Source organism: Ailuropoda melanoleuca, chromosome 10 (assembly GCF_002007445.2).
Source record: "Ailuropoda melanoleuca isolate Jingjing chromosome 10, ASM200744v2, whole genome shotgun sequence".
Lineage (NCBI taxonomy): Eukaryota > Metazoa > Chordata > Mammalia > Carnivora > Ursidae > Ailuropoda > Ailuropoda melanoleuca.
Window position 1 is genome coordinate 37,586,248 of NC_048227.1, and position 25,326 is coordinate 37,611,573.

At 60.8% G+C, this 25,326-nt stretch overlaps 1 protein-coding gene across 2 annotated transcripts; it reads left to right on the forward strand.

Annotated features, from left to right (window-relative positions):
- The first annotated feature begins 930 nt into the window (after window positions 1–930).
- CLCN7 (chloride voltage-gated channel 7) lies at window positions 931–24,854 on the forward strand. Of its 2 annotated transcripts, XM_034670664.1 has the most exons (27): window positions 931–1,123; window positions 1,344–1,374; window positions 3,443–3,449; window positions 7,975–8,046; window positions 11,677–11,748; window positions 11,836–11,901; window positions 12,315–12,447; window positions 12,716–12,825; window positions 13,415–13,495; window positions 14,364–14,426; window positions 14,517–14,600; window positions 15,240–15,333; window positions 15,567–15,631; window positions 16,175–16,291; window positions 16,977–17,031; window positions 17,485–17,545; window positions 18,025–18,163; window positions 18,954–19,047; window positions 19,950–20,119; window positions 21,118–21,169; window positions 21,386–21,513; window positions 21,679–21,764; window positions 21,985–22,114; window positions 22,656–22,715; window positions 22,783–22,959; window positions 23,089–23,169; window positions 23,390–24,854. In XM_034670664.1, the coding sequence occupies exons 1-27, from the start codon at window positions 1,006–1,008 to the stop codon at window positions 23,474–23,476; spliced, it is 2,433 nt and encodes an 810-aa protein (XP_034526555.1). In that variant the 5' UTR covers window positions 931–1,005; the 3' UTR covers window positions 23,477–24,854. The 2 variants fall into 2 exon arrangements, with proteins under 2 accessions (XP_034526555.1, XP_034526554.1); XM_034670663.1 differs by lacking the exons at window positions 931–1,123; window positions 1,344–1,374; window positions 3,443–3,449; window positions 7,975–8,046 and adding an exon at window positions 9,873–9,926.
- Window positions 24,855–25,326: the final 472 nt, after the last annotated feature.

The following is a 25,326-nucleotide window of genomic DNA, read 5'->3' on the forward strand; positions in this document are numbered from 1 at the left end:
GCCACGTCTGCTCCCCTCTGTCGCTGGGTCCCAGTCCTTATGATGAGGCAGCCGCACATGTCACAGCCCATGCACCTGCATACGCCCTGTGTCTCCTGAGAACACTGACCTTTCCTGAGGTGACGTCCAGACAATGCTCAGCCTTGGGTACTGAACCAGGCAATCCCACCACCCAGCCCACTGCATGCCCAAAGCTTTGCCAGCTGTCTCAGCGAGGCCAGAGCCGCCAGGAGCTTCGGCAGTCCTGTGCCTTCAGTCCCGTCCCAGAGGGCAGTCCCTGCCCTTTGTGGCCGAGCAGAGCCGCCTAGCAGTCTAGCAGATGTCCCTCGGTTTGGGTGTGTGTGATTCCCCCCTGGTGAGGGCACTCAGCCGAGCAGCTCCTGCGGCAACGCCCCAGGAGCCGTGTGTCCTCCTCGGCACAAGCCCCGGGGGGCCCGGGCGGTGCTCAGCCTGTCCTGGGCTCAGGGGGCATCCGCCGGACTTATAAGATTTCTTCCCCTTCCTCATTATCGGTAAACTGCAGGGAGATACGGAGGCCGCGCACGGGCCCGCGCGCAGACCTGCCCCGACGGCGGAGCACGCGGCTGCGACCGGTCATGCCTCTGGCGGCTGCCAGGCGCCCAGGCGGCCAGGCATCCGCCCGCCCTTCCTCCCGCGCCGGTTGTTCGGCCTCCACCGGCTCCAGGAGGGGCTGTCTGCCCCCCCTCCTCCCGCTTCCTCCTGTCCCGTCCGCGCGGACCCCGGCTCCCCTCTCCGTTCCTGCCGCGATCCGTTTTCTGGGACCGGGTCCCCTCTGGTCACCCAAGCGGCCACGGAGCCCCCTCCGCCCCAGACGGCGCCGGGCGCAGGACTACAACTCCCAGAAGGCCCCCGCGCGCACGACCCTGCGCGGCCGCCGTTGTGCGTCACGTGGGCTGGCCTCGCGGGTCACGTGGCCGCGGCGCGGGTCACGAGAACAAACACCGGGCGGCCGAGCTTCCCGGGCCGGTCGGTCTGCCGGGGGCCATGGCCAACGTGTCCAAGAAGGTGTCGTGGTCCGGCCGCGACGCAGACGACGACGAGGCAGCGCCGCTGCTGCGGAGGACGGCGCGGCCCGGGGCGCCGGCCGGCGAGAGCACNCCCCGCCGGTCCCACCCGGGGGTCAGCGGCTCTGGCGGGCGGGAGTTCGCTCCGTCGCCGGTGGCCCTGTGCCCGGCCGCTGCTGACCGGCGCTTCGGTGGTCCGATCGTCCCCCTCGGTGAAGAGGAGGGAATCGAGCCGCGGACGGGTGTGGGAACATGCCCGGGGTCGTCTTTGGCAAATGGCAGCGCTGGCCTCGGAACCTGGACCCTGGGGTTCTGGAGTCTTGGGAGGAAGCTCTGGGCCGGGTGACTGGTGGGGTTCGAGGAGCAGGCCGAGCTCACCGTGACTCTGTGTTCTGAGCCTGCACGAGCTTCCGGCTGCCGAGTTTTCTCTTGCCGTGTGGGCCACCCTTCTCTGCGGGGATCAGTGCAGGGCGATCTGAGGCATGACAAGTGTTTGCACCCAGTCTTCCTTACCAATTAAACGGAATTAGAGCGTGCAGACAGACGCTTTAAGCAACAAGTCCGAGTGGTTGCAGTGTGTTCACCTAGCGATGCGGTTTGCGTCTTTGAACGCACGTATGTGTTGTGTTCATTTTGAGTTAATGAGCTGTTTTTATTCGTTGGTCTTATTCTATTTTTGGTAACGTTCTTTTCTTAGTCTGTATCTGTCCTTTAAACGTTAGAACAGTCTTTAGAAATTAGGAACGACCCAAGCGGCAGGGTATTCTGTCGGACTTATCTCCAGGTTCCCCCAGTCCCTTGGACATGCATCAGAGAGTGAAGGTGCAGGTCTGCTCTTTGAGTGAAATCTTATGCTGAAATGCTGTGTCTACGTGAGAAGTGATCTGAAATGGCTAATTTGGAGAGGGGCCTTGAGGGTGCTTTGTTATTTTCTTCTTGGAACATTTTTTTTTTCCCTTTGAAAGACAGTAACCTGGGGTCGACAAAATGGAATTGTGAAACTGGCTTTAAGGGTCGACAGGTAAAGAGACTGGAAACGAAGTGGAATTTGGGTTTATCTCAGGACTGAATGTGCGTTTCCCACTTCTCTTTGCAAGTAGGCACAGGAGTTGGCTTTAAGAAGAGCCTTTTCAACTCTTAAAATATTGCCATTAAAAAAAAAGTTTGCAAAATCTGTTTGTGTTTAGTAACACCTGATAACTTTTCTTAAACAATTAAAAACTAATTATGCACCTACTGTGTGCCCGGCTGCATGCAGTTTGCCTGAAACACACATGCAGAAGCAGCTTCCTTCCTACCGGCTGCAGGCTCATGGAGAAATGCGCCCGGTGCTCTGTGAAGACTGTGTGAGGGGTCCCAAGGGCAGGAGAGTCCCATTTGGGTTCAGTCTCGAGGAGTGCAAGACCCTCAGGCAGGCCGATAGGTGGGAAAGGCTGAAGTGTGTGTTTGGGATCCCCTGTGAATTTGGAAGGTAGATGGGAGTGGGAGACAGGCGGGTCAGACCTGTAGGGGACAGCTGCTGGCTTTGAATTAGGCTTTAGCTCAGGGAGAGTCCTTCGGGAAGCTGGAGATTTCAGTCCTAAGGGATTGAAGCCCGCCTTGTGCGGACCGGTGGCAAGGGGGACACTGCTCCGCACCCCAGGAGACAAGCCCCGTGGCCTCTTTTGCCTCAGAGTCCTCCCCTGCAGAAAGATGAATGTGTGTGCTGCCCTGAGCAGGGCCTGTCCCAGCTGGTGGACGGTAGCCACTCTCAGTGGATTAGTATCAGAAACGGCAGCACGAAAGTGTCTGTCTTTGGGTTGTCGTTCATGGGGCGACTCCGCTGGCAGCTGACAGGATTCCGTGATGCTGGCTTTCTGGTGGGGAAGGTCTGCCCTGGGCCCACAGGCGAAGTTCAGCATTAGGCTCCGGGGGAGGGAAGGGCACCCTAATTCTGCAGCCAACGGTGACCTATAAGCTGCTGTCAGTCCATTTGAACCAAAATGACAGCCTAGACCAACAACCACCCTTCAGGAACGTTCTAGTGAATCAGACGTGGGAGCTTGTCTTGGCCAGCTCCCAGCGCTTCGGGGTTTGTTGCATGGTGTCCCTAGGTGGATGGTGGTGCTGTGGGCATGAGCGGAGCCTGCCAAGCTCCTGAAGTAGCCGCTCTGGGCAGCATGTGCCATGCGGCCGCCCTGCCGGGCTGCTCAGTGCCCCGCGAGGAGCAGGTGCAGCCTGCTATCCTGGGCAGGGTGGGCTGATGACTGATCCGAGCTCAGCCTCCATCTGCCCGGGAGCAGGCTGTTCAGAGCCACCTGTGGGTTACGGTTCCCTCTGTCAGGCCCCGGGCCCATCGTGCGGGAGTGTGGGGTGCTGGTGAGTTACCCACGAGTCCCTGCCCTTCTGCTCCTGGGACAAGGAGAGGGTGAGGTCAGCCGGCAAGTCATGGTCATGTGTGTGGGCAGTGGGAAGCAGAGCATTTCGAGAACTCACACAGGGAACTCTGAGGCAGAAACAGATGCTCCAGAGGTGGGGGGGCGGTATTTGCAGTGTTTGTAAATGCAGGACATTTCCAGGGACCTTGGCTTTGGGAAGCTCCACCTGAGACACCTTGGGGCTGGGGGCGGGGGTAGGACTCTCAGGTTAGTGTTTAGACTCAGTTCTCGGGATCTTGCTTCTCTGGGAACTGGGTTACCTCTGTGTCCTGCCCTCACGACTGGAGCCGCAGACCGCAGCCTGAGAGCGCCGGGGGCAGGGGCAAGGGTGCTCAGGGGCGGGCCATCTCTCGTCCTCACTGGCCCTTTGAGTTCTGCTCTACAGTAAGTGAGCACCGCATCTTTCTCCTAGGTGGCTCTTAGGGCTCAGCTCCTCCTGGAAGTTCCTCTGCCTCCCCTCTGCCTCCGCGTCCTTGACCGGTCCTCCCCCCGCCCTGTCTGCCCACCCACAGCCTCACTTTGTAGGCTTCAGGCTGGCTGCTGCAGTGCCATCCCCGAGGGTTCCCCACACCTGCGTCTCTCCTGCCGTCAGTATCACCTGTGCAGGGTCAGTCCCGCCTGCAGCAGGGGCGTAGACTTGAGAGCTGAGGGACAGGACTGGGCCCAGGCCTACACAGAGTGTCCCGGGAGCCCCCCCGCTGCACAGCTCAGTCCTTCTCCTCATTGGGGTTCAGCCTGTAGGCCTCCTCGTCCACCTGGCCTTGCGCTTATCTTGTTTACGGGCATCTGCATGCTTGGCCTGAAGTTTCTGGCTGCTGGAGCCCTCTGTCCTCCACGGCTGCTAGAATACACAACAGCCCGACAGGACAGCAAACGGTCTTCGCATTGTTTTTACAGTTGGTTTGACTGTGAGTGAAAACTTACCACCTTGACCAGTTTCAAACATACGGTTCATCGGAATTAGAGGCATTCACATTGTTGTGTAACTGCCCCGCCACCCACCCAGGGACCAGTCCGTCTTGCACAACTGAAACTGTCCCCGTGAGACACTGAGCCCCAGCCCCTCCCTAGCCCTTAGTGCCCACCCTTCTGCTGTCTCCATAAACCTGACTGTTCTAGAAGCCTCCTCCTGTGCTGTGAGTGGGATCATACGGTGTTTGTCTTTTTGTGACCGGCTGCTTTCTTTTAGCATAACGCTCTGAGGCTCGTCCGTGTTGGAGCCGGTTGCAGAATTTCCTTCCTTTTGAAGGCCAGGCGACCTTGTGTTGCCTTGTGTGGCAGTGGTTTAGCCATTCATCTGTCAAGGGACACTGGGGTTGCTTCCACCCCTCGGCTGATGTGACTCATGCTGCTGTGGGCATGGTGTGCAAGCGTCTCATGGGTTCCTGCTTCCAGCTCTTTTCAAGACACACCAGGGGTCAGATTGCTGGGGCACATGGTCATCCTGTGTTTAATTTTCCAAGGAAGCACCACACTGCTTTCCGTAGCCGCTGCACCGTCGTGCACCCGCACCCCAGCGTGCGGGGCGCCAGCTTCCCACATCCTCCCCGGCACGCGCTGCTCTGGTTTGGCGGTGGTGTTGAGCGTGTTTTCACGTGCTCGTTGGCCATGCGTGTGTCGCTGTTGGAGACGTGTCTTCAGGTCCTCTGCCCACTTTTTTAAAACACGCTGTTTTTATTGTCGTCTTCTAGGAGTTCTTGACGTGTTGTGGATGTTAACTCTTTTCAGACATGCGATTTGTGATACGCTGTCCGTCGTGCAGGCTGCCTTTTCTCTCTTGTCTCCCGTGACGCACAGAAGTTTCTCAGTGTGATGTGGCCATCCCCTTTATGTGTGCATTTTTAAAATGTTTACAAATAAGTGTGGGTTTACAGGAAGTTGACAAGGCCTCACAAAGAGGGCCCGCGGGCCTTCCCCCAGGTACCTCCATGGCTTCTGTCCCACAGAACGATAGCACCAAGCTGACACCAGGACATCGACATGGGCACCTGTGTGCTTCTCTGCCCTTAAGTCCCGTGTCTGTGTAAGTGCCACCGCAGTCAGCATGCAAAGTACACACTTCAGCACGGAGCGCTCTCGTCCTGCCTCTGTGGGCACCCCTCCTGCACCCCGACCCGTTCTCATTCCCTCGGCCCGACGTTTTTTTTTTTTTTTTAAAGATTTTATTTATTTATTAGACAGAGATAGACAGCCAGCGAGAGAGGGAACACAAGCAGGGGGAGTGGGAGAGGAAGAAGCAGGCTCACAGCGGAAGAGCCTGATGTGGGACTCGATCCCAGATCGCCAGGATCACGCCCTGAGCCGAAGGCAGACGCCTAACGACTGCGCCACCCAGGCGCCCCATGGCCCGACGTTTTGAGTGCAGGTCAGCCCGGCTGCTCCATGTGTCATCTCCAGGATTGGCTGCTTTTACTGAGCATCACGCCCCAGAGATTTCATCTAGGCTCTTGTGCGTGTCGGTAGTTTGAGGAGCCGGGATGGGATCTAACCTTTGTTCAAGAGAAAGAAACAGACACAGCATCAAGTAAATCACTGAACTCCAAGGGATGTTTCCTGGAAGATGCACTTAAAGCCCAGAAAAGAGAAGTGAGGGAAGGGAGGGGCCGCCACTTCCCAGTCTAGGCATGGCTCTTGGGGTGCAGGCCGCCCTGCCCAGCTGGTGTCCTCTGGTCTGGCGCCGAGGACCTGTGTCACCTGAGCGAGTGAGTCTGTGCCAACTGCATCGATCTTTCTTTCTTTCTTTCTTTTCTTTCTTTTTCTTTCTCTTTCTTTCCTTTCTTTCCTTTCTTTCTTCTTTTCTGATTTTGTTTATTTGAGACAGAGCGAGCAGGGGCAGAGAGAGAACCAGGCTCCCTGCTGAGCAGGACCCCGGGGTCATGACCTGAGCTGAAGGCAGACGCTTCACCGACTGAGCCCCCCAGGCCCCCGTGACAGGACCGTTCTTGTCACACCTCCCGAGGCTGCAGCCGGGCTCTTGGAAGCTGCAGATGCCCGAGGAGATGTGTGATGGCCCTGACTCTGAGCGCCCTTGTGGAGGGATGACTGCCCGGTGTAACCAAGGTTCTTTCTCACTGTTGGGTGAGATAGAACTGGCCAGACGGCCTTTCTCTGTGGCTCCATCTGCCAGGTCGAAGGGCAGATTGCGTTCCCCTCTGCTTCTCACGCTTTCAGCACCACCTGGCCTTGTTCAGCTGGGTTTGTCTATCTTTGCGCCCCATCTGCCTGGCCGGTCTGTGTGTACGGACACATCCCCAAGGACATGCATTTGGTGTTGCTGTGGCCGGGTGGTGGCCCAGAACCCCTCCTGCTATGTGTGTCCTGTCTGTGGAGCAGAGGCTGCAGCCAGGTCCGGGTCCCTCTTGGCTGCAATTGGCTTGAGAACTGGGACTCCTTGCTGGGCCGGCACGGTGGCCAGCGGGGCTAGTCCTCCTGCCCGAGGCTGGGAGCCAGGGAGCCCCAGCCTGCCTGTCTCATTGCATTTGGCAGTTTGGGGGCATTGTCAGTGTTTTTCAAGAGAAACAGGTGTTTTTCTCCTCGAGCCCTGTGCTGGGCTCAGTGCGTGCCTGTGGAGAGGAGGGAGCACGCTGAGCCTCTTGGGAACGCGCTGCTCAGAAGCCCCCCGTTGTGGGGCGAGCGTGTGCGGCGCTGGCCGGGGCTCCTGAGCGTGCCCGGACTGTGTTCGCTGCAGGCGCCTGGCTCTGGCTGAGTTTGTAGGGTAAGCACGGGGACAGGTTAGGGCGATAACTAGTAGCAACTAGAACAGTTGTAACAATAGATTGACATAAAAGTGCTGCACTCAGGGCTCCTGTGGGGGTGTGAGGCGGTAAATGCCCCCGTGATGGCTTGAAGTGAGAGCAGCCCCTTGTGATGCAGCACGAGGGGACTGCTGACCTTCTGACCACGGCAGGAGGACGGTCATCTGCTTCCTGCTGACCACACGCGCCTGAAGCTGTGGAGAAGGGGGACGATTATATAATTTGTTCGCGTCCCTGCGGCAGGTTTTCACCGCGTGCAGGGCCGCCGGATAAACGGCAGGGCGCCCAGGTACACCTTCACTTTCGAGAAACCACGAGTCCTGTTTCCACACAGCGTCTGGGACATACTTACCCTGAAACGTGTTTCTCTGAAATGCAAACGTGGTGGGCACCCGTGTTCTGCCTCCTAGGCCTCGCCGTGGCCGTGCGCTGCACGTGAGAGCAGTCGCGTGCCTGCTTGCCTGTCCTCTGTGGCTGACGGGGGTGTAGCCGTGTGTCTGGAGGGCCTGCCTGGAGGCTGGGCGCAGCTCCCCGCCTGTCAGAGCCCCTCAGTCTCATGATGAGGGGACATAGGAAGTGGGGGGGCGGGGGAGCCCTGCAGCCCTTGGCCCCTGGGGCAGTCGGGTGTCTGCAGTCTCATCTGTGCCTTAGGCGAAGAGGGGGCAGGGCCTCTGGGGTAAAGAAGGCCTGGACTCGCGCAGAGCCTGGACTTCTCTGGGGTCCAGCACCAGCCACGACCTGTGACTGAGCACCCTGTGATTTCTCTTGTGCTTCTAGTCACCACGTTCAGCATTTTTCCGGATTGGACAGATGAGCAATGTGGAACTGGACGATGAGCTGCTCGACCCAGTGAGTAGTAGACCCTTTCCCATCCTTTCGGCTCTCAGCGCCTACCCGTCCCCAGTCCCTAGGAAGGGCGGGGCGGCTCCTGCAGAGGCTCCGTCGAGCAGAGCGCCGGCGATAAATGCTGAGCGAGAAGGTGGCGGACGGCAAGCAGGGCCATGCAGAGACAGAGGACAGGTGCGGACGGTCCGTGCAGAGCTCGGGGACAACATGATGAAAAGACGATGGGGCCCCCAGAGGCTGGGCGACCAGGGAGGTCGGCTCCGAGTGTCTGAGTCCCCTGCGGCTGAGCCACGTGAGTGGAGATGGGGCCGGTGCACGCCAGCAGGGAGCACCGACCTGTCCTGGGAACGTGCAGGAAGCAAGGCCAGGGGAGTAGGCACCGTGTGTGGGAGACGGGCCCCGAGTGGGCTGGAGGTGGCTCTGGGGACAGGGATCTCTGGAGTCTGGGACCTGGGACAGTATGATGTTCTCTTCTCCTGCCCCGTGCCGGGCAGTCTGGCAGCTGCTGGGGCGCGTTTGCTGAGCCCGCCCTGCTCTCCAGCCTTGCACGTGACTTCCTCCCCAGGATTTTGTGGCTCTGACCGACCCTCTCTTGCCCGCTGACGGCCAGTTGATCGTTCCTGTGCTGGTGGCCATGCGTATGTCTTCTTTGCAGCAATGTCTGTGCAGATCCTGTGCCACTGTGATTGGGTTGTTTGTGTTTTTATCATTGGGTTGTAAGAATTCCTTTTATTTTATTTTATTTTATTTTTTTTTTTTAAGATTTTATTTATTTATTCGACAGAGAGAGAGACAGCCAGTGAGAGAGGGAACACAAGCAGGGAGAGTGGGAGAGGAAGAAGCAGGCTCATAGCGGAGGAGCCTGATGTGGGGCTCGATCCCATAACACCGGGATCACGCCCTGAGCCGAAGGCAGACGCTTAACCGCTGTGCCACCCAGGCGCCCCGTAAGAATTCCTTTTATATCAGATGCGCATTGCTCATCTGGTACAAAATTTGCAAAAACTTTCCTCCGCTCTTTGGGTGGTCTTCGCACTTTCTGACAGGTTCCTTGGAAGCACAGAACCTTTTATTTATGTATGTATTTATTTTAGAGCGTGAGGAGCTGGGGGAGGGGCAGAGGGGAGGGAGTCTTAAGCGGTTCCATACCCAGTGCAGAGCCCAACACGGGGCTTGATCCCACGACCCAGAGACCATGACCTGAGCTGAAATCAAGAGTCGGACGCTCAACTGATGGAGCCCCCAGGAGTCCCCGCAAAAGCTGTAAATTTTGATGAACTCCAGCTGACCGTTCTTTTTCAGTGTTATATCTAAGAATCCACTGCCTAGTCCAAGGTCAGAAAGATTTTCTGTATTTTCTTCTGAGAGCTCTGTAATTTTAGACCTTTGATCCATTTTTCACTCCTTTGTGTCTGGTGGAGGATAAGGGTACAGCCTCATTTGTGTGTGGCCGTCCAGTTTCCCAGGCCCTTCCTCAGGAAACCAGTCTTTCCTAATGAGTGGTCTTGGCACCGTGTTACAAAAGCGGTTGGCCGCAAACTTGAGGGTTTCTCTCGGGGCTCTGCTTGCCTTCCACCCATCGCCACATCTGTCCTTGTGCTGGGGCCACGCCGTCTGGAGGACTAGAGCTTTTGTGGTGAGTTTTGAAACTAGGAAGTGAGAGTCCTCCAGGTTTGTTCTCCTTTTTCTTTTTTAAAGATGTTATTTATTCATTTATTTTGAGAGAGAGCATGAGCAGGGGAGCAGCAGAGGGAGAAGCAGGCTTCCCGCTGAGCAGGGAGCCCGATGCGGGGCTCCATCCCAGGACCCTGAGGTCATGACCTGAGCTGAAGGCAGACGCTTCACCGATGGAGCCACCCAGGCGCCCGTTCTCCTTTTTCAAGGTCATTTTGGCTGCTCGAGACCCCTTGCGTTTCCGTGTGGTTCTCGGACCAGCATGTCTTTCTTCAAGGATGCCCGCGGGGCCTGTCTGGGGCTCGCTGCTGCTTCTCGCTTAGTCTCCTGACCCAGGAACCACAGGGTCTTTCCATTTATTCACATCTCCCGTGCCTCTCAGCGGTATTGGGTGCTTTTTAGCGCACACATCTCACACTTCTTCTGCTGTGTGTTAGGAATAAATTTCATTTTCGTCTTGATGCTGTCGTAAGTTTTCTTAATTTCATCTCCGGCTGCTCCTTGCAGGTATGTAGAGGAGCCTCTGATCTTCGCATGCCAGTCCCGTAGCCTTCCGTCGTGCTGAGTGCGTTATTTTAATAACTTCTTAGTGTGTGTGGGGATTTTGTGTATGCGAGGCCGTGTCATCTGCAAAGAGTGAGTTTTACTTCCTCCTTTCCGCTCTGGATGCCTGTTCTCTCTTCTTGTCTACCTGCCCTGGTAGGACCTCCAGGACCGTGTGGGGCGTCCTTGTCTTGTTCCTGATCTTAGGGGAGAAGCTTCCGTCTCACCATCAAGTGGGACACTCGCTGTGGGGTTTTCCTAGACGCCCTGATGAGATTGAGGGGGTTCCTTTCTGTTCTTACTTTGTGACGTATTTTTGTCATGAAGGAGTGTTGGATTTTTATTAGATCCTTTTCCTGAATCCGTTGAGGTGATCGTGAGGATTTTATCCTTTATTCTGTGGAAATGGCATTGAGCTGTTTTTACTAACAACACTGCAAACACCAAATGTGTGGATTTTCCTCAGCAAGCACTTCTCCAGTTCTCTGCAGTGTCCCACAGTGTAACTCAGTTCTGACACTATCTGCCCGGCATGAGCGCAGACCCCCCCCCCCGGCTGAGGGCCCGGTCCCACGAGACCGCCCCCACTCCAGATGCCACTCAGACGCCCAGGCTGTCAGCAGCCGTAAGTCAGGGTTCTCATGACCCCCTTCTCGAGCACCGTAGTTTGCTGGAACGGCTCACAGAACTCAGGGAAACACCTTACTTATGGTGACTGGTTCATCATCAAGGATATGACTCGGGAACGGCAGATGGAACACACCCACGGGGGGGTGTGGGGGTTTGGGGGCGGGGAAGGAGCACGGAGCTGCCAGGCCCTGCCCCCTGCCCCGGAGCGCCCCCTCCCCCTCCCGGCACCTCCGTGTAGCCGGAGGCTCCCGAACCCCTTCACTTCGGGTTTTCAGGGGGGCCCCGTTCCACAGGCGCGGTGGATTAGACGGTTGGTGGTCGGTGCTGGGCTCGGTCTGCAGCCCCTCCCCCTCCGCAGAGGCTGCAGGTCAGGGTGCGGAGCAGAGAGTTCTGCCCTCTCAGTGAGCCTTGGTCTCCTGGTTGGCAGCCCCACCTGTCTCCGAGCACACAGAAAACACCCTCCAGAGAGGCCGCGGGATTTCAGAGCTGGGTGCCAGCACCTGGGACGCGATCAGGGACGTATTTCCCATGGTTCCACGAACACGATGTCTCTCGATTTTCGGATGTGTCGCTGGAATGACCCTGACCTGGCCGTGGTGCCAAGGGACCCGTCTGCTGGCATCTTGTCCGGGACGCTGTGTCGGGGTTCCCGAGGGGCGTGGGCCTGCACTTCCAGACTCCTGGCTTCGTGGGACAGACGGACACGTGCCCCCGCCGCTTCTCGTTAGCGTTTGCTCCTAAACGTGCTGGTTGTCAAGTGTGCGTCTCTGCCTCTGACTTCTGCAGGAGATGGACCCCCCTCACCCTCTCCCCAAGGAGATCCCACACAACGAGAAGCTCCTGTCCCTCAAGTATGAGGTGCGCCTTCTCCCTCTGCACCCTGACCCCCTCCCCCCGCCTGCCGTGAACCCGGGTCAGCCGTGTGTTGTGTGTGCCGTCCTGCAGAGCTTGGACTACGACAACAGTGAGAACCAGCTGTTCCTGGAGGAGGAGAGGCGCATCAACCACACGGTAAGTCTGGGCTGGCATGTCCTCGAGACCGTGCCCTCCCCCAGCTGCCCTGGTGCTGCTCCCCATTCTGGGCACGGCCATCTCCCACCCCCTCCGTGGTCCTCGAGCCTTTAAATCTGGAGCCAGAGACGCCGATACAGGACGCGGGGCAGGAGTGAGTGTGTCAGGTGGGTGTGATGGAGAAGGACACGCGGAATCGTCGGCCACGGAGTGTGGAGTGGTTGCGAAGGCCCACCACCTCTGAGACGTTGACCAGAGGCTGCCTCCCCAGGGCGCAGGGTCCCACACGCGGCATGCCGTTGCTCGTGGTGGCGGCCGGCAGAACCCCAGGAGCTGGTCGCACCGTCCCTGGAGTGGCCTGTGAGCGGGGGCCTCCCCGCCGCGCCCACTTCCGACGGCTGCCCTCCCCGCAGGCCTTCCGGACGGTGGAGATGAAGCGCTGGGTCATCTGTGCGATGATCGGGATCCTCACGGGCCTCGTGGCCTGCTTCATCGACATCGTGGTGGAGAACGTGGCCGGTCTAAAGTACAAGGTCGTCAAGGACAGTATCCTTTGTCCGTAGTCCCCGGCACAGAAGGGGCACGGGCTCCGCCGCAGAGCCCGCGGGGCCCAGGAGTGGCTGTGCAGCTCTGAGCCGGCCAGTGGTGCGAGGCCTCCGAGCCGGGCGTGTCTGCCATCCAGGTGGGAGAGGTGTGGCTGCGTGGTTGCATCTCGTGCCGGGGTGGGGGGCGCTCTGGGCCCAGGAGGCCGGGCCGCAGGACTGCAGCAGGCAGGCCAGGAGTGAAGCTGCCGGTCATCCTTGATGAGCGCCAGATATCGACAAGTTCACGGAGAGGGGCGGGCTCTCCTTCTCCCTTCTGCTGTGGGCCACGCTGAACTCCGCGTTCGTGCTAGTGGGCTCTGCGATCGTCGCCTTTGTGGAGGTACAGCCGCCAGGAGGTCCCAGCAGCGTCTCCTGTGGGTGGGAACCCTGAAGCTCCTACTGGCGAGGTCCTCGGGGCTACACTGGCGGGGCCTCCAGCATAGGCATTAAATGGGCAGTCAAAGCAGAAGGCGCCCGGTTCCCGTGGCGCCACTCCTGCCCTGCACGGCGAGGACCCCGGGGGGTGCCCGGGGTATGCGGGCATCAGGGCTGGTCCAGGTGGAAGGAACCACGCCTTCTTTCCAGGACTTCTGCCAGAAGCCTCCCTCCCTGTAGTCTGTCTCTTTCTTTGCTTCTCCCTTGTCGGGTGTAGCATCCGGAAACTTCCATCTGTGGTGCAGTGTGGTGCCCCTCCCGCCCCCACTTGGGGACACTGGGCCTACTTTCCGCTCCATTCCCGACCCTTCCCATGGCCTGCTCCCCACTACCCCCCATCATCACTGCTTCTGGAATGGGGAAAAGCAGGAACCCCTCCATGGGCAGCTGTCCCCTGCCCTGGGCACCGCGTGGCCATGCCCGCCTGGGCCCGTGGCGGCTGTAGCACCCCCCTTGCTCGGCCTGGCTCAGTGCCCGTCTCTCTCTCCTTCCAGCCGGTCGCCGCTGGCAGCGGGATCCCACAGATCAAGTGCTTCCTCAACGGGGTAAAGATCCCCCATGTGGTCCGGCTCAAGGTGAGGCCCGGAGGGGGCGCTGGGCTGGGAGATGCCGCTTTGGCTCCAACACCTCCGGGACTTGGCCAGACTCGCTCCGTGGGCTGCCCACGTGCGTGTGTATGCATTTCACGTAAACTTTCTTCGGAAGGGGGTGACGTTTTCTCTTACGCGTGGTAAATGATACACACGTGCTTGAATGAGGCGTCCACTGTGGCCACAGGCTGCGTTAACGCGTCTGTGGTCTCTGCGCGGTGTTAAGATCTCAAGGTGAGAACAGCTCTGTTGGAGTGGACGGTGCACTTGTCCCGAGTCTTTTCCTGTGTTCATAGTTGTCCTCGATACTCATCATGCTTAACGTTCTCGAAAACGCCCCAGTTCTGAAGAGATTGGAGTGTCAGGAGCGTGGTTCCTCCGAGGCCATTTCCAGCTGTTGGGTCAGCATGCCTCGGCCAGAGGCTTCTCTCCGCCCTTCCGGGGCGGGGTGCTCCTGGGGCCTGCAGCTGTGCACCGGGGCTGTGGGACCCGGTGGCGGCAGCCTGAGGGAGCAGGGCGGCCCTGGCCGCACACCGCAGGGTCCAGCCTGGCGGGCGTGGGTGTGGCAGATACACCCGGATCATGTCCACAGGAGCGGGGGCTGCTGCTTTCGGCTCTCTGGGACACACGACTTACCGGGTTAGGCAACTGGAAGGTTTGCCAAGGCAGGAAAGAATCGGCCAGAAGCCCAGCACCGAGGATGCCCGCCATACTCTGGCCCTCCTGCACACCTTCCTTGTCTCGTGGATTTGGAGCTGGGCGCGGAGTCAGGATAGCTTTGCAGATACAGTTTTGCTACACGTTCTCTGTGTGTGGCCTTTAGAGACTTGACGTACCTTCCTTTGTGTTCTAGACCCTCGTGATCAAAGTGTCCGGTGTGATCCTGTCCGTGGTGGGTGGACTGGCAGTGGGAAAGGTAATGGAGCCTGCTTGCTTCCTGTGACCCGAGGCCAGTCTGTTCTCTCGGGGCCATGCTTGTCTGAGGGCGGCTGTCCTGTGCTTCCAGGAGGGGCCGATGATTCACTCGGGCTCTGTGATCGCCGCCGGGATCTCCCAGGGGAGGTCAACGTCGTTGAAGCGAGATTTCAAGGTGAGTGCCCTCTTCCTGACGTGGACGACCCCGGCATGTCCAGGAAGCTCTGCCGGGACCACGGCCTCGCCCGCAGTCGTCCCAAAGGCACGTGGGGCCTGGGAGGTCAGGAACGGCTCACACGCAGATTAGAGACACTTCATTTTCAAGATCTGTTTCAGAGCAATTTGTCACATTTCCCCCAAAAGCCACCAGCATTCTGACGGGTGTTACACTGACTTTATGTGGAAATTCAGAGATGCTCGTGGTTTTTACGGAATAGTCTTCTGTTTTTACGTCAAGATCGTGTTTTCAGTGCCTCGTTTGTTTGGCGTTTGTCTGGTCTTCTGCGGGGTTTTGAGGTGTCGGATGGGTCCTCACGCAGTCTGGGAAGGGTCGTCATTGTCACGAGCCTTCTTTCTTGGCTGTTGGTCTGTGAGGGCGCATTCAGTGTGTGCTGCCGCGTCTGTTCTGTGGTCTTCGTGAATCCACGTCGATGGACCGTCCAGAGACCTCGCCGTGACCCCCGTCCCTCTCCCTCGGGCCCTGTCTCCGTGGCGCTGGCCGACCTTGCCGCGCTCTGAGGGAAGCACCCTGGGGGAGGATGGCTTCTGCGTCTCCCCATGTGTCCCCATGTGTCCCCATGTGTCCCCGTTGCAGATCTTCGAGTACTTCCGCAGGGACACGGAGAAGCGGGACTTTGTCTCTGCGGGAGCCGCAGCCGGCGTGTCTGCTGCATTCGGAGCCCCCGTGGGTGAGGAGGGCAGCCCACGTGGGGGAAGCCATTGTCCCTCCTGTGTGGAGGAGGGGTCGTGATGTTTGCAGACTGAGTGTGGGGTGAGGGTGTGGGCGCATGCCCCCGACAGGCCCGGTGGCCGCCTCTGCCAGTCTTGGTGCCCCCGGGTTGTGGGGTGTGAGGCTGCAGGGGCCACTGGCTCCCCTGTGTGTCCCGGGGGCACGTCAGGGCTGGGCTGCTTGCCGTTCCAGGTGGGGTCCTGTTCAGCTTGGAGGAGGGCGCCTCCTTCTGGAACCAGTTCCTGACGTGGAGAATAGTAAGTGCCTTCAGAGGGCCACTCCCTCGTGGAGCTCAGGCCGTGCTGTCCCCTGGCCTCCGTTGCCTGGGCGGGTGCCTGGCTCTCGGCCCGCACTGTGGTGCCCTCCCCTGGGGTCTCCAGTCCGCTGTGCTGGGAGCTGTGCCCCTGTGGGGCTGCTACGGCCGGCTCTGCCCGTCACTCAGCCTGAGCTGCTCGCTCTCCTCCTGCCGTGTGTGCGCCCCCTGTCAGCCATGAACCGTGTTTGCACCCTGTTGTCCTCCTCATCGGGCCCCCCAGACCCCACCGTACACCTCGTCCCTCGGCTCCGTCACTGGCTTGGCCTTGACACTCATCCAGACAAGGCCACAACGCGCTTGGCCAGCCATGAGGGGCCAGCACCTCCTGAGGGACCGGCGGGGAGGGTCCTCTCCTAGCACCCCCCCGGCCCCCCCCAGCCTCCCAACCCTGCAGCCTCCTGGTCCCCTGCCTTCCCCAGCCCCCCAAACCCCCAGCCTCCCAGCCTTAGTTCTGATGGCACTTGTGTTCCTCTTCTGCCCACAGTTCTTTGCTTCCATGATTTCCACGTTCACCCTGAATTTTGTCCTGAGCATTTACCATGGAAACATATGGGACCTCTCCAGCCCAGGGCTCATCAATTTTGGAAGATTTGACACAGAGGTAGTACACTTGCTCCCTCGTTCTTTCTCGTTCTTTCTGGTTCTTTCTGGTTCTTTCTCCACGTACTGAAGGTTCATCCTGAGAACGTGGACTCGGGAAACAGTCACTCTTAGCTGCGGGATTGAGCTCCTGGTTGTAAGTGCCAGGGGCTGGGAGGTGACTTAGGAAAGCTCAGCTGACCCACCCATGCAGGTGAGGACGCTTGATACCCGCTGGGTGCTCTCGGGGGCACCTGGGCAGTCTACGGACTGTCGGACGGGGTGCGGAGACGGCGGGCCCAGGGTGCTCACACAGTCGCTTCCACGGGGCATGTGGGTGCTGTGGACTGAGACCCCGCTCCTAGGGCCGGCACACGTGGAAACAGCGGAGCCCTCGGGTCGCTCGGGGTCACGAGATGTGTTCCCGGGGCTCCCCTCGCTTGTGCCCCCCTGACTGCCATTTGGCAAAAGTTCAGGCCATTCCCACCTTCAGGTGGACGAAGACCCGGGCCAGGAGCCGGTGAAAGCCTTACAGGGAGTGTGGTCTGCTCGAACACCCACGCTTCTCTCCTGAGGACCCCCACAGTTGTGCGTGCGAATCCTGGAGGCCCCGTGTGCGGGCCGACCGCGGGCCGTGTCCGTGCTCACGTCGGAGTAGAGGGGGCTGGCGATGTTCTCACAGGATGCTCGTTCTCTTCTCTGTGCAGACGATGGTGTACACGATCCATGAGATTCCTATCTTCATCGCCATGGGCGTGGTGGGTAAGGGCCATCCCACGGAGGGACGCTTCCTGTCCCCCCCCAGGTGGCAGCTGGCGACTTCCAGTGGGGTCAGAGTGTGTGGCGGGGTCAGGGCCCACCAGACCCCAGGCCTGGCCCAGCTTTGAAGTGGCTGGAGGGAGCCGTGGTCCCCACACCCAGTCAGCTGTCTTCCCACGTCCTGCCCTGTGCACGTGCCCCCGGGAGGGAGCCCACAGCTGGAAGACCAGCACTTTACCACCCCTGGAGAAGCCCTCGGTGGCGTGCTCCTCTAAGGAATAGATGAGCTCTGGATGGTGCTTTCTAGTCTGGAAAACCTTTTTCCCCAGAAGGAAGGCAGGGCCTTTGAGAAACCCACCTGTCCATCTGCCAGGCTGTGCTGACATAGAGCACACAGACCCTGTCCTCCTGGCCTTTCTCCCGGGTCCCTTACACGCTGCCCCCTCCTGGTCGCAGGTGGTATTCTTGGGGCCGTGTTCAATGCTTTGAATTACTGGCTGACAATGTTTCGAATCAGGTGAGAAGCCTCCGTTTTGTGGACCCGGGGCCTTTGAAAATGGGTGTGTTGTGGGCTCTGTGCCCGTGGGGGTGCATGGAGGGCCACGTGCCGATGGGCCTCTTTGGTGGTGGTTCGTAGGGCTGGGGGCCACGTGAGGCTGGGCGTGGCTAGAGGCCTGGGAGGCCCTGGGCCAGGGGACATCGGGCCTGCGGAGGCCCTCTTGCTGTCAGAAGAGCAGCTCTCGGAGCTTTCGGGTTTCTCGAAACCTTCGGGGAGGGCCCTGGGCTTGAGGAAGCACTTCTTCCTTCTTGTTCCCTTGCCTGGACTTAAAACGCGGTCGGCGAGTGCCCAGCAGATGACCTGGTGATTGCGTGCGCTGTGTCGCCCCCGGTCGTGTCCTGCGATGGGCTCTCCTGAGACACGGACTCCAGGTGCCGTGGCAGCTGCGTGGGTGTCCAGCCATCCTGAGGCCCCGTCCGTCCTGCTATTTGCTCTAGGTACATCCACCGGCCCTGCCTCCAGGTGATTGAGGCCATGCTGGTGGCTGCGGTCACAGCCACGGTCGCCTTCGTGCTGATTTACTCATCCCGAGACTGTCAGCCCCTGCAGGGGAGCTCCGTGTCCTACCCTCTCCAGGTAGGAGGCCCAGGCCCGGTGGGCAGGTCCATCAGGCAGGACGGGGCTGGAGGGTGGCCGACAGCTGAACTCCAGGCTCAGGTGGGTTTCGCGGGCCTGCCGGGCATCAGCAGAGTGGACGTTACACTGGACGGGGTCTCCCCGATCGTCCTCCCAGAACGGCACTCTGCCAGGGGCCACACGCGGACTTCGGAAATGGGGGCTCGTGAGTGTGGACCCGAGAAGCCCCAACACCCTCACAGACATGCTCACTGCAGCACGGGCATGGCCTGCAGGGATCAGCCCAAGTGCCCGCCAGCTGGTAAACTGATCAGCAGAACGCAGTTTGTCCACAAGTGGGTTTATTTGGCTGTGGAAGGAGCCGAAGCCCTGACACGCTGCCACGTGGATGGACCTCAGAAACACCGTGGACAGAAGCCAGACACAAAGGCCTCTGTGTCGTGTGACGCTCTGTATACGAAACGTCCAGAACCGGCAAAGCCACAGAGGCAGAGCAGATGCCTGGTGGCCAGGGTGGGGGAACACCGGTGTCATGGGTGGGTCCTGGGCTCCAGAGCCACGCTGTTGAGCCCTGGAGTCCCCACGTGCCCCAGTGACCGCGTGTCCTGTGGACTGGCCCCCGCATGCTGGACCTGCCTCTGAAGCCCTCGCCGTTCCCAGGCCTGGCTCCTTGCATCCTGCCTCCTATGAGGCCACGACCTGCCCCAGCTGTCAACGTGGTTGGCCCCTGGCGCCGTGCAGGCCGGGACCAGTCTGCCCCACCGGCCCGTTCTCTCTTCCAACCTTGCAGCTCTTCTGTGCAGATGGCGAGTACAACTCCATGGCCGCTGCTTTCTTCAACACCCCGGAGAAGAGCGTGGTCAGCCTCTTCCATGACCCCCCAGGTATGTGCCTGAGCTCCGCGCCATCAGCCACATGTCCCCACGTGGGCCTTGGCCCCTCCGGGGTACTCTGAGACTGACCCACAGTCCCTGGGCCTGGGGGTCCCCTTCTGGCCAGCTGTGCCTCGAGAGCAGAGGTCACCACCCTTGCTGCGGAGGCGGGCACAGTGCGCACAGGGGGTGGGGGCCCAGGGGTGGACCAGGCCCTTCCCCCCCTGGGGGGCAGCTGCTGGGGCTTTCTCCATCGGTGACAACGTTCCTGTGTCCCATGGTATTTTCCTCCTGGGAGCTGCTTGCACGGGGCACTCTCCAGCCTGGTGACACAGGCCATGCATGTTTCCTTTTTAAGTGCTCTCCACCCCCACCGTGCAGTTCAGACTCATGACCCCGAGGTCAAGAGTCGCACGCTCCTCCCACTGAGCCAGCCAGGTGCCCCCAGCCACAGACATTTTTAATTTAAAAAAACAGATTGTGAGTGCAGACCACTGCTTTTCAGAGCACTCCTTCCGTGGGCACTGATCTGGGCAGCGGCCTCGCCTCCACCCACGGCACACAGGCCCACGAGAGCGCCTACTCTGTGCGTCCGTGGAAGGCCCCGTGTGGTGGTTCTCTGACATCACTTTCCCTTTTCCGTTCGGGATCCTTTAGGCCATCTCTGATTGCTCCTTGTCACGAGCAAGGTCGCTGAGAACTTTTCTAGTCTTTGTGTCTCTGTGCACGTGCGATGGGTCCATGCAATCTAGCAGGACGTTTAAATCTGGGGTGAGGCTGAGCCCTTGGTACAGGGCACCGAGCTGGGCCGTTGGACGGACACCAGCCTCCCGGACTGGTTGGCGGCTGGGGCGGAGCGACCGTGTTCTGGGTGAATCCACCTGGCAGGCCCTGGCCAGCCTCCTCTACCCTAGGCTCCTACAATCCCATGACGCTCGGCCTCTTCACCCTGGTCTACTTCTTCCTGGCCTGCTGGACCTACGGGCTGACGGTGTCCGCCGGTGTCTTCATCCCGTCCCTGCTCATTGGGGCTGCCTGGGGCCGGCTTTTCGGCATTTCCCTGTCCTACCTTACGGGGGCCGCGGTGAGTGTGGGCTTCTCCGTGGGCTTCTCCCAGGGCAGGGGGGCAGGTGTGTCAGAGCCCTTGGCCTTCGGCGTGGCCTCAAGCTTGTCTGGCTGCCGGTGTTGGCCTGAGCACGCGATCAGCACGGCCGTCTGCAGACATGTTGGACAGAGACGCGCATCGGGAGAGGTGCTAGGTGTTACTAGAGTGCATGACCGGGCGCGTGTGCCCGGCCTCTGAGGGGTAGGCTTCCCTTTTTTGTATTTCCTTTCCTATTTGAGTCTTTAAAATAAGATTTCTGAAACCATGAGAGGAGCCAAGGAAGGTGCACTGTCCTCCCACCTGCTCCCTTTTCCGGTTCTGTCTGTGCCTGTGTCAGGTTTCTTCCAGCCGTGGCTCTGGATTTTTCTTGTTTAATTGAGAGGTGATTCACGTACCGTCAGACGTCCCGCCGTGGAAGCGTGCAGTTGAGGGGTTCTTTGTATGCGAGAATCACCTGGGTCGTGTGTCTACTGTCGCACACAGCACTCTCCTCTCCCTAGGAAATCTGTGCCCGCCGGGTCCGCTCGCCCACCCTCTGTCTCTGCGGATTTGCCTGTTTGGGGCATTTCCGGAGCGGAGTTGCTCGTGGTGTGGCCTGTGTGGCTTCTCTCTTGCCGAGCACCGTGTCGCTGGTTCTTGTCCGTGCTGGGTTCTCTCCCTGCACACACGGGGCGCCGCCGTCTTCCCCTGCGTGCATCTGTCCCTCCTCCCGCCTCGGCCCGTGGACTTCTTGCCGTCTGTGCGGTGTGTGCGGATGGCACACGTCCTTCAGAGCCTCCCAAGCGGGGCACACCCAGGGTGTTTCCACACTTCCGTTGTAGCTGTTGCCGCACACCAGGGTGCACGGGCGTGCGAATTTTAGGGTTTTCTTCTAGGGCTGGCATTGCTGGGCCCAGGGGCCCCCGGGGGTCACGTATCCCAGTGGGCTTGCGTAGGGGGCTGCCACTCCTCTGACACATCCTCCATCATCCCCGCAGATCTGGGCAGACCCTGGCAAATATGCCCTCATGGGAGCAGCTGCCCAGCTGGGTGAGTCCTGGCCACCACAAGGGCATCCCAAGGTCAGGAGGGGGCGTGAGTCCACTCCATGGTGGCATGCAGGGCCGCTGTCCCCGCTCTGCAGCCTACAGGGCTAGACACACCAGGACAAATGGGTGGGGGCGCCGGCACAAACAGTGGGAGGTGAGAGGGGTCATGCGGAGCAGCCCGTGGGGGCTGGAGCCTACCCCTGACCTCCCCGGGCAGGTGGGATCGTGAGGATGACCCTCAGCCTGACGGTCATCATGATGGAGGCCACCAGCAACGTGACGTACGGCTTCCCCATTATGCTGGTCCTGATGACCGCCAAGATCGTGGGGGACATCTTCATCGAGGTGCGGCTCGTGGGAAGAGGCCTGCCTGCCTTCTCTGCCCCCTGCTCTGTGTGCCCCCCACCACGCCCCCAGCAGGGAGCCTGTTACTGGGGCTGGGAGGTCTGCAGCAGAGGCAGCGGGAGGGGCCCTCCATCTCTCTCAGCGTCACCCGCTGCCCCTCCTCAGGGCCTGTACGACATGCACATCCAGCTGCAGAGTGTGCCCTTCCTGCACTGGGAGGCCCCCGTCACCTCTCACTCGCTCACTGCCAGGTATGGCCGGCGTGGGGCCAGCGGGACAGCCAACCCCCCCGGGAGGTTTCGGAGGGCGTGCTGGTGTCCGGATGTCCGGGCAGCTGGCCTCCTGGCTCCTTGTCCTTGGGTTTCCTGCATCGGGTGGCTTCCTGCCCATTGAGCTTCAACTTTGGTGGGAAGAGAGGGCGTCTGTCACGTGGTTGGTTACGGCAAGGCCACAGCGGACGCTCTTCCCCAGGGAGGTGATGAGCACGCCGGTCACCTGCCTGCGGAGGAGGGAGAAGGTGGGCGTCATCGTGGACATACTCAGCAACACGGCGTCCAATCACAACGGGTTCCCCGTGGTGGAGTTCGCTGGCGACACCCAGGTACCCAGGGCCCCGGGCGCAGTGGACCAACCGTCCCACACATGTGCGTGGCCTCGGGCGCAGCGTGTGGGTTGGAAACTGTGCGCGCACATCGAGCTCACCTCCACCGGCTGCAGAGGACCTGAGTCACACGGCCGGGAGGCAGTTTTGGGGGGGTTCCAACTGCTGGTCAGGACTGCCGGTGCCCACGGGTCTCAGGCTCCTATCCCATGCTGCACCGTCAGCCAGGGAGTCGGGGCGCTGACGTGTGTCGGGAGCTGTCTGGACAGGTGTGGTGGCGCGCGTGTCTCACCACGGCCTCTTGCTGTCTCGTCCTGGCTCCGGGTCGCGTCCCGCTGCCGCCCCCGGACTCTGGGCGGTGATGAGCCCGTGCAGGCGGACTACCTGCAGCAGGGCCAGGGCCCAGAGTTGGGGTCCACGCGTGGAGGGGGCGTACAGTGGGGTATGCCCGCAGCAGACGTCTGGGGTCGCGGCAGGGCGCCCCCGGGGCGGGAAGGGTCTCAGTCTCAGGCCCCCCGCAGACGGTGGTCTCTGTCCGCAGCCTGCGCGGCTTCAGGGCTTGATCCTGCGCTCCCAGCTGATCGTCCTGCTGAAGCACAAGGTAGCTCCCAGGCGCCTGGGGGGGCGGGAGACGGCGGGGCGCGGGGTCTGACGCACAACGCCCGCAGGTGTTCGTGGAGCGCTCCAGCATGGGCCTGGTGCGGCGGCGTTTGAGGCTCAAGGACTTCCGAGATGCCTACCCGCGCTTCCCACCCATCCAGTCCATCCACGTGTCGCAGGACGAGCGCGAGTGCACCATGGACCTCTCAGAGTTCATGAACCCCTCCCCCTACACCGTGCCCCAGGTGCCTGCCGCGGGCTGCCGCCAGGGACAGCGATGTGCAGGGGCGGGGGCTGCCAGCAGACCCAGGCTCGGTGGTCCTTCCCGGGTGGGTCCAGCCAGCAGCTCAGAGGAGGCCCTGCCCCCTTTGCAGGACGCGTCCCTCCCGCGGGTGTTCAAGCTGTTCCGGGCCCTGGGCCTTCGACATTTGGTGGTGGTCGACAACTGCAACCAGGCAAGTGGCCGGGATCTCCTGCCTGCCCTGCTCATGGGGGACGGGGGTGGGTGGACTTGCTGTCAGCCCCTGTTGGGGACTCAAGTTTCAGGACCCAGACTGGCCCCATGCCCAATTCCAGGGCTCCCCCAGACGGTGCCGCCCCCCAGGGCCTGGGGCAGGGTTTCCACAGCGGCAGGAGGCTGCTGCCTGCCCCCCTGACCCAGCTCTGCTCCCACAGGTGGTTGGACTGGTGACCAGGAAGGACCTGGCCAGGTACCGGCTCGGGAAGGGGGGCCTGGAGGAGCTCTCCCTGGCCCAGACGTGAGGCCCTGGCCCCTCCCTGGGGCCCCCACCTCGCTCCCCGGGGAAGCAGTGGATCCAGTGTCCCCCAGTCCTCGGGACGTGTGTGTGTGTCTGTGTGTTCGTGCGCGTGCGAGAGCGAGCAAGCCACCCCCCCCCAGGCGGGGCCCCCTGCTGCTCCCGTGCTGTCTGCTCCCCTGCGGGCCAGCCCAGGAGCACCACACCGTCTGTGCTTCACCTGCTGGGGCCTGGGGGGCGCACAGCTGCCGCAGAGGCCCGTAGCCTTGTCCCTTCGACTCCCGTCTGCGGCCTTGAGGTGACAGGCCTGTACCTGGAGGCAAGGGCCTTGGGGAGCAGACGTGGCAGCTGGCTCTAGAAGGAAGCCAGCTGTGTCCCAGACTTTCCACGTGGTCCTCCGGGGTCTTCGCCAGAGAGAGAGCTGAGAACCATCGTGGTCCTGAACACTTCCATCACCCTGACGTCCAGACCGACGGCTGTTGCCCGTGTGCACTGAGAGACTGGCATTCCTAAGCAGGGGGGTTTCCACTGGCCTCCGAGGACTGCTGGCCCAGGGCCACCTTCTGGGGCAGCTCTGGTACTGGTCCTGGGGCAGGTGGGCTCTGGGATGGGCCAGTGAGCCTGGAGCAAGGATGCTGTCATCCTCCCCGCCGGTGTCCTGTGTCCCTGGGGCCCCAGGGGACCTTTTCTGGAGGTGATTCCCTGGCCTGCTCCTGAGACAAGCCTGCACAGTTGCCATTGTGGCGGCGTGGGGGCAGTTCTCCTTGGTTTGGGCCCCTTTCAAGGGAGTGGGGCCATGAAAAGCCAGTCCATTCCTGGTGGGAACCGTCTGGGGGATGCAGGGTGACGAGTTGGGGGGGCTCTGGAAGAGAGAAATAAAGGAATCGTACCCTGATGACCAGCACCGGCTCCCTGGTTCCTGCCCAGCACAGGCCACGGTCCAGCTGTCGGGGGTTTGCGGGGCCGCTGAGTAGGGGGCTTCCTGGATGGGGGTGCCTTGATCGTCCTGGGAGGGGACGGAGGCAGGAAACCCAGAAACCCAAGTGAGGGGGCAGTTGTGGCCAGCACACGTCTGTGGGATATGCTGGTCTCGGTCGGGACGCCACTCTGGGCCACGAGGGGTGTAATGTGGTCCCCAGACCGGGGCTGACTTCAGAGCAGTCGCCTTGTCCTGGGGAGACCCCGGTCAGCCCTCGGTGGGAGGAGCTGGGTGATCAGACGTGGGGAGCACGGGTCCACGCAGGCCTGATGCAAACTGGGGAGCACAAGGCCGGGCTTGGAAGACCTGGTGTGGCAAAGCAGGGGCGTCACGGTTCATGTTGATGACATGTCGAACCGAGCACGCGGTCCCCATGTTGGGTTAAATAAAACACTGGAAACTCGCACCTGTCTCTTTGCTTTCTTACCGTGGCCGCGAGGAACTTGGAGGCGCCGCACAGCCCACGCCTGCGGCGTGCACCCTGTTCCGGCTCCTGGGGGCACCCTGTCTGAGTGCTGTCCCACCAGCCGGCCCGCGAGCACCTGCACATCCCTCCCACCCAGGCTAGCCCAGCTCTCCGGACCCTACCCTGCAGGCCAGCTGCCACCACCCACGCCAGCCAGCTCAACAGCACCCCTGAGATCTTCCCAGAAACGGGCAGTTGGGGAGGCCTTGCAGGCCCGGCGGAGTCAAAGGCCCAGGTTCCACTGGCAGTTGGGCCACAAAGTCACAAGGTTCTGGTGAGAAAAAGATGGTTCGAGAAGAGCCCCTGCCACCTGCCTGCCCTGCCTACTTTGCTGCTGTCTTAGAAGGGGAGACGTGAGGGCAGGCGCTCCCTCTTCATGCCCCACGTGCTCCCCAAGGCCCCAGAGTCTTCC